At 40.9% G+C, this 8,121-nt stretch overlaps 1 protein-coding gene across 1 annotated transcript; it reads right to left on the bottom strand.

Annotated features, from left to right (window-relative positions):
- Positions 1-911: 911 nt before the first annotated feature.
- Positions 912-2,425, bottom strand: LOC115193460 (NK1 transcription factor-related protein 2-like). The gene has a single exon (XM_029752145.1). The coding sequence runs from the start codon at positions 2,423-2,425 to the stop codon at positions 1,790-1,792; it is 636 nt and encodes a 211-aa protein (XP_029608005.1). The 3' UTR covers positions 912-1,789.
- Between the last annotated feature and the right edge of the window lie 5,696 nt (positions 2,426-8,121).

An 8,121-nucleotide genomic window follows, 5' to 3' on the forward strand; every position in this document is an offset into this window, starting at 1 on the left:
TGTACACCGCATTAGCTGAAGTACTTTGGTTGAGGTTACAGTAATATTTTGTCACAATTATACATTCAAGTAAATGGATGTTGACTCTCTAGCTACTAAAAACGAAGGAGCCTACAAGTTTACTTTAACGTACATTTGAGTTGTGTATTGTGTACTTAAAGTCAACAAACCATTATTATATAAGCAATATTACTAGCATACAAACTAGGTAATAAGTGCCAGTGTTGTGAAACCAAGATATGTAGTTAAATCTGTGTTGAATCTGTTTTGTCCTCATGCACTCCCTGCTTATTGGGTATATTAAACAACGTGAGAAGATGGCGACCCTCTGTGGTTATGGTGTGTATTTGAAGCATGTAAAAACTGATTTTAGTGTGAGTGCTTATGCATGAAGTAGGCCCCCTGAAGTCTTACCTTTTTCATCCAGGAGATGGCAGTATTTACAGATTTTTCAGAGAGGCATCGTTGATAAAAATAAAAAAAATACCTAATTACAATTATCTGCACTAAACAGAGATGACCTTTCTAAAACAAAATAATCAACCTATTGTGACCCAAAAAGCATTTCACCAACACTCACCTCAAATGCATTATCACCAGAAACATGGACCCTAGTCAATGTTAATGATTTACCTGAATTCAGCAATTGAGTCAGTCGTTGAAAACTAAGTATTAGTTGTAGTGGAGTAAAAAGTGAATGTGTGACATCAATAACATGGAGCTATACTGGCCTGAAGGGGTATTGAGACAAATTAATCTGATCTACATTGAACCTACTTCACCAGCATCCCCTCTATGATCGTAGTTCATTCTTGGACAGTCTAAATTCTCTGTTTTTGAACAATTAATTCCATCTTGCTTCACACTAGCAACAACAAAAAACATAATTAATCAAATATTACGACTCTATATCTGTTTTACATAGATGTTTTAATTTACATGTGTTCATTTTAAAATGGACAAATATGAACAGTGAAATCTTGTGAGTGACAGACCCAAACATACAGTAAGGAGAGATGGTTTGTGTCATGCTACATTTTGCTCCAGATAGAGTCAAATACAGAGATAGAGAAAACGGGATATTGTTTCAGTTCATTATGGCAGGCCAACAATCTCTATAGTTCCTACATACACTGAAGGATCTTAATTATGTAGATATCTGCATGCAGCAGGTTTGCGTATTTATTTGGCCCTCCATGATAAGCAGCTGTACAGCAAGACCTCCACATGGACTGTTGGTATACATCATCAGATACAGTAAAGATAAATAGTCTTGTTCACCACCCATGTGTCAGAAAAGGCTCTGTCCCAACATTACTCTCCATCATCGAACAACCCACTGGGCACAGAGTCAGTTCAACGTCTAGTTTTGATTTACATTTTGTTGAGTTGCAAACTAATGTGAATTCAACGTGAAATCAACCAAAAATTTGACCTGGCCATTGGATTATAGGTTAAAAGTTGAGTGAAAAAAGGACGGAATTACCTTATGTTGATGACTTTTTGCAAATCCAATCAGTTTTCCATGTTAATTCAATGTCACCACATTGATTTTGGGGGGTTGAAATGACATGGAAACAACATTGATTCAACCAGTTTTTGGCCAGTGGGAAGAGTCTGAAGTTATTCTTCTGGTTATCATTTGAGGGTGCAGACTAATGTCTGTCATGACCTCGTTCAACAGACAGTGTTAAAAATGACACTTTTGTGAGAGAGAGTCCAATACCTAGTTATAATCCTATCTCGGTGTGTCCATCCTCAAGTCTCCATAGACGAAGTAGGTCAGGTCTCATAAATGTGGGGTAAAGTAGGACGGCTGGAGATGATAACCATTGGGCAAGAAGTGATGTAACAGCCCTCCAGTGGACGACAAAGGAACCGCGGCAGTATGGAAGATCATATTCCCAGAGCTGAAGGACGGGAAAGTTTGGTAACTGGCTGAACTCGAGACACACGTCACAGGACATGGGTTGACGCTGACCAAAGAGTTCGACCCAGGCGACATCGTGCTGTCCGCGCCCGGGTTCTGTTTCTTCCACTTGGTTCTTCTGTTCTGGAACCAGATCTTGACCTGCGTCTCGGTGAGGCTGAGGGACAGAGCCAGGTTGAGTCTGTCACACACTGACAGGTATTTCGTAGAGCGGAATTTGTTCTCCAGGGCCACCAGTTGTTCGTATGTGAAGGCAGTCCTGGCGCGTCGCGGCTTGGCGCAACCGTGATCCGAGCGCCGCCGTTTGTGAGGTGAGGGGTCATGTGTGGCTGAAGTTCCGGCGCTGCTGCTGATGCTGTCCCCGGCCCCCTCTTCTTGCTCCTCTGGCTCAGTCGTTGAGTGTACTGAAAGTGGGTTGTTGACGGCTGCCTGGTGCTTAAGATCTGCGCTACTTGAGTGGTCAGTCCCTGTGTCTTCACCTGTGAACACAAACATGAACATTAGCACTGTAAATGGGCTTTCCAAAAGATAAACAAATTCTCTGCAAATTCGATAATGTTTTTGACCTCATACATAGGGAAATAAGATCTCAAAAGCCGGCGGCATGTTGTTGAGGAACCGCATACATGCGCAAAACTGTAGGCCCTAAATGGTGTTGAATGGACAGCGCCACCCGACCGCCCCTCGTCTCTAGATCCATAACTTCCACCTAAACGTTTACAGTTGCCTATTTCAGATTAGTCTCCCTTGGCAGACGCGTTGCCTTCTACAACAATGTTCTAGGTCTGGGACTACCGAGACTAATTTGAGATCCATGCGTAAAGTAAGAATTAGAAAAAGAAAGGATTATCCTTGAAATTGAAAATAAAAGTATATTTAAGACTCTGTCTGAAATCCCTAAAACTAATACATAGTCTAAAATAGGCCTAGCTAATAGAATAACTGTAAAATGTGTTTGATTAAAACAGGAGTTGTGCGAGTGGAACGAAGCGAGGGTTAAGAAGGGGACTATGGGTGGCTTAGCCTCTAATCCCTAAATCATGTATTTATCACAAATCGCCTCAAATGTCATGTTGCGGAAAGAAATCCAGGCCAAATCCAGCTTCACCATCTACCTATGACGTGCTAATGGAGTTTCAAATGTGTTAGTGGATCGATAAATCTAATCTATTTAAAGGGAAGTTTTAATCGAACGATATTTAGGATCAGAAAGGGATGTGGTTTGAAGTTTGTACCTGCAAGGTGCTGGAGGGAGATATGCAGGAAGCAGTAATGGGATATCGATCAAAGCGAGCGGAGGCATCCTCAATGGGACGATTTCAACAATTATCTGGCCAGCCTGTCCCAATGCCAATCACACACACGGGCAGTGGGAGCAACCCTTTGTGAGTTTCTTAAAAGGAAACGTAGCCTTGAAAATTAAGGGAAGGTCATATAGAGATGACAACACTTTATCTGATATAAAATAGCCACACTCTTAGTTGATCAGTGAACCAAGAAGCGATAGATGTTTCTCATATTGGCTATTAGGCCTACGTCGTATTAACTATGGACATATTATACAATGTGTTGTATCCCTGTGTTGAAAATAAGTTATATGGACATTATTCATGTTATAATGCTAAAGAAATATATTATGCTGAACTGAACGAATAATACACGTTACGTGGGCTATATACGTTTGTTGATTCTCTATTTTCCCCTAAAACAAAACAAAAAACAGCGGGTATACATGTACCAAAAATAAATTGTTGTCTGTAGTTTTGTGTTATCTTTACCTGCTGCTTCCGTGCGCACAAGTGGCGGCTCTCCATCTGCGCCAGCATCCTCTTCAAAACGTGCCACTCGTAAGTTCTGCGAAGGAAACGTATCCGTTGTAGGGAAAAGTTCGAGTATCTTCTTGCTATTAAATTTATTTGGGTCCATTATATCAATTATAGAAAAAGAAATCCTATGACTAGATGTCATTTTCACATTAGACTCATTGGAATCCAACATCCTTTTAAATCCCTCCAAATTGATCAGCGATAAGAGGTGAGAACTCTCGCGCGCTATTACGCATCTGGGTAGTCACTTGGCATACTTTCTGCACTTCTTTAAACGTTGGTTAAACTAGTCAACTGTCTGTCCCATAAAATGCACCTGCCCTCAGATTTCTCTGTCAGTCTGGCCTTATGAAGGTCGATGAGTGAGCGGAGTGAGATCTTTAAAGCGTCTCCTCTCCGCTCGATTCGAAGAGACGCGGTTTCTGGCTCCCACGTGACAGCCACATTAGCCTTTCACAAGACCTCCTGTAATTGACTTAAATCATTTTGTCGATAATCACCCATATCATTAAATCCAATGATATTTTACCCTTTACCGAAAGTGAATAGGTGACAGGTTGCTAAATAAAAATGTTTGGCAAAAACCTCCTGCCATGAAAATAATTGGTGATGCAATCCTCTATTTCCCCTCCATGATTCGTTTTTTTAAAATAGTATTATCATCTGTAAAAAGTTTGAATGTTCAAGGTTTGTAAATGTTTCTTAGTCAATTTTTACATGTAGGCAAATTTTGCTGTTGCTGTCTTCAAAAGGGACACCAAAAAAGCCTAGTTAGTGCACACAACAAAAATAAAGCGAGACCTCAGTCACCATCGTATTTAGTTTGGTTTCTTTGGGATAGATTTCCAATACTAATACATTTGGATAACCCAACAGTCCTGTATTCTAATTATATCTTAAAGTGGATTATTTATTATACAAATTAACTATGATCCACATGATTACAGGCAAGTCTGTTCCCACAATGAGCAAACGCATATACAGTATGTTGTCTGATTGTTTTCTCTCGTTTTGTGATATATTCATGTTCACAATCAATCGATTGGCACCTAAATATTTGGGATTAGAATTGAATGCACAGTGGCATAGGATTGTTTTAAACATTGAAGCCTAGCGATGGCAGAAATGGTGACACCAGCACTGGGTCAATATTCACAGCGGATGTCAAACACTGATAAAACTGACCATCATTACAGAGTCGTTTTTAGGTTAGAAGGCCAAGCCATAACTAAACTGTGTAAACTATTAGAAGTATTATTGCTTGAATGACCCTTTTAGATGATTTTGTGTAATAATATTGAAATGTATTTTTAGTAAACAATGGTAAAATACTGTGTGTGTGTGGATGTGTGTGTGTGCGCGCGCCTTGCATGCGTTTTAGTCTGTGCACCATGCAAGTGTATGTATATTATGTAAAGTAGGAACAATTGTCAAGATCCTGTAAAACTACAGCACTACTCTGGGCAGATGGAGGCTAAAGTTACCTATTGGCCCAGAGAATGAGAAGAATGGAGATAAAGCAGACTGGAAGATGTGTGGAGATGCAGTAAGTGGAGGCCTGACTGCTGGTGAAAGTGATCTCCTAACCGTGTTGGTGCAACAGTTAAAGATGGACAGAAGATGGGCAGAGGAAGAGAGAAGCTGTTTTGGTGCCATCGTCATCTTCTGCTAAAGCATCTTTGTAAGACTGCTGAGGCTGAAGAAGAGGACAAGAGCGTGGAGGCGAGCTGAGTGTTTGTGCATAGCTTCCTGTTCAAGCAAGCTGCTGCCTGACTTGGACTTTCTTGATGCTGAACGTTGCTAAGAGACTGAACTAAAAGACTGAACTAAAAGACTGAACTGAAAGTGAAACCGGTGTCTCTAACCTTTGTTTAAGCCTAATCAGTTTAGCGTTGTTGTTTCTTGGCATGTGCTAACTACACTGTAAAAATGACTCTTCCGATCAACCTAAGAAAATCACTTCAACTGGTTACACGTAAATACGTTTTTTTTCTCAATTGAAAAAAAATGACATTTGTTGAAAGCAAATATATGATTTAATGCCAAATGCTTTATTTCATCATTAACAAAACCAGATTTCAAGTTGCAAACTATTTCTTTCAACATGCCACTTACCTTGCCCCTTTGGTTAAACTTAATAAATATCATAAATACAAACTACGATCTGATATTTTTCCAATTAGATATTTTACTTAGGAGGTACCTACAGTATCCAGATATCTTTAACTGGGTAACAAGCAAGTAGATCAAATTCCTGTAAATCAAGATATTAAGTTTGTCCATAAGATTAAATAACAACACCATACACTTTCTTTAAATAGGATTTTCACATTTACTGGCTACAATATTGTAACCAAGTGACTATCTAAACATTGACCTTAACAGGCTCATTAGTATCATATGCACTTACACAACTATCATTTAGTATTCAGTGCTGGCAGTCAGCAACTATATTAATGAAAACCCCCCAAAACTGAACAAATTAACTGGAATGACATTCACTCTCAAGGGTGGCCAAAAATGACAAACTTAAAGCCATGCCCCCAATACGCCACGCCCCAACTCTTCTGATAGGCTGCAGTCGCTACATTTCCCCCACCACTATGCTATGCGCATGTGCATGAGTAGAATGATAAAACATTATTATTCTTTTGGATGCTGAAGATCTATTAGACTTGAGTTTTCTGAGGTAGTTTTACTGACAAGCTCTGGAGCTAGTTATGCCAGTCTTTACTATAACTTACTAGAAGGGAACATTGTATCTTGTGTCATACTATTGATTGACTATTGATTGGACTGCTGTATTTTTTTTACTCAGATTATTATTAGTTTAATATAAACTTGACATATTTTATGAAGTATACATTTTGTGTAAGCTTTTCCTATCTCAGCCCACAAAACAAACTACGATGAAGTTAACCCAAACTAGGAAGAAGTTATTGTTAACCCTGGCTCAAGGGGCAGTAATGTCTCTGTTAAAGAGTGAGTGCATGGGATCATTTGAAATAAAAATTCCAAAGCTCCTGCTTCCGGGTGGGAATAGCAAGTGACAGTCTCTACCACAGAAACGTATGTGAGGTCCTACCTATGCACTCTTATGGGTGAAGGAGGCAAACAGAAGCCTATTACGCTGTGGTTCCTGTCTATGTTAGTGAGGAAGTGGACCAAAAACAAATTTACACACTGTTAAATGGTCTCCCAAATTATTCCCCATCTACCATTTCCTCGCTGGTCCTGCGTAGTTTATGACTATGGGTGATTACTACTCTACATGGCTGCTTTGTTCCTGCCAGTCGTAGTCTGGTGGACTGGCATGATCCATAGTAGTTACATAGTAAAACATTTGTCAAAGCACTCCCCTCCTGAGGATCCTGTTTTTCTACATTAGCATGTGTATGGCGATGGCACAGCTACAGTTACTGTGGGGGCTCCATATGAATAGAGCATTGCACGCTGGAGGTTTACAACTTCCTGTGGCTGGACATCTGTTTGCATGAGGCCAGAACACAAAGCACGGCCCCGGGGACAAAGAGGGACCAGGTAGACATCAGAGGATGGTGACAGCAGCTGGCCTTGTATGCGGCGACAGTGGGCAGAGCCAGAGATCAGAGGGGGACCGCAGACCCAGCCAGAGCTCCTGGGGTGCCAGGGGGCACACTTCCATCCAGGATCCCCCACCAGGGCCAATAAAGTCATTACCTCACCAGGGAGGCTGCCCCAGTCTGCTAAATGTCGGATAATTTGTCTAATGGCAGGAGTCACATTGTGAGTGTGGTTTCCATTGACAGGCTACTGTGTCTCTTTTGTCCTCCTGTCTCCCCTGTCCCACTGTAAAGTGCAGCACACAAAGAGGATCAGTGAGTGTTAGGTACCTTCAGAGCTACTTGTTACCTCCACTGTGCTTCCTAAACACTAAAGCACTTAGTCTCCTCCATGGCTTCACTTCCAGACTCTCAGGAATGTTTGGTCATGTTGCACAGTACAGCCAAGAAGACACAAACGCAAGAAGAGAATGATTATGTGTGATTTAAATGGTTTTTAGGAAAGTTGAAATTATACAGATGCATACAATGACATAAACACTTGCTTTGTAAATTCAACCAAAGGTAAATCATCTTTTATTCCCCCAATAATGCAACCCAGCCAGCTTAATGCCCAAGTTACTGGCACCTTTTCTGATGTGAGTTCAATGCAAAATCCCATCCCCAGCGAACCAAACCGAGCCAAGCCATGCGCCATACAGATGTCACCTCCCCACACGCTGTGTCTGTGTTGGCTGCAGTGAAACCGTTGATGGATAGAATACAACCCCCTCCACTAACACAGGTTTGGTTTTGCCTAGTATCCACACCACACCTATGGGCA

The sequence above is a fragment of the Salmo trutta genome, chromosome 5 (genome assembly GCF_901001165.1).
Source record: "Salmo trutta chromosome 5, fSalTru1.1, whole genome shotgun sequence".
NCBI lineage: Eukaryota > Metazoa > Chordata > Actinopteri > Salmoniformes > Salmonidae > Salmo > Salmo trutta.

Excerpts from the sequence above, each read along its gene's own strand:
- LOC115193460 (XM_029752145.1), bottom strand. The coding sequence starts at position 2,425 with ATGTTTGTGTTCACAGGTGAAGACACAGGGACTGACCACTCAAGTAGC.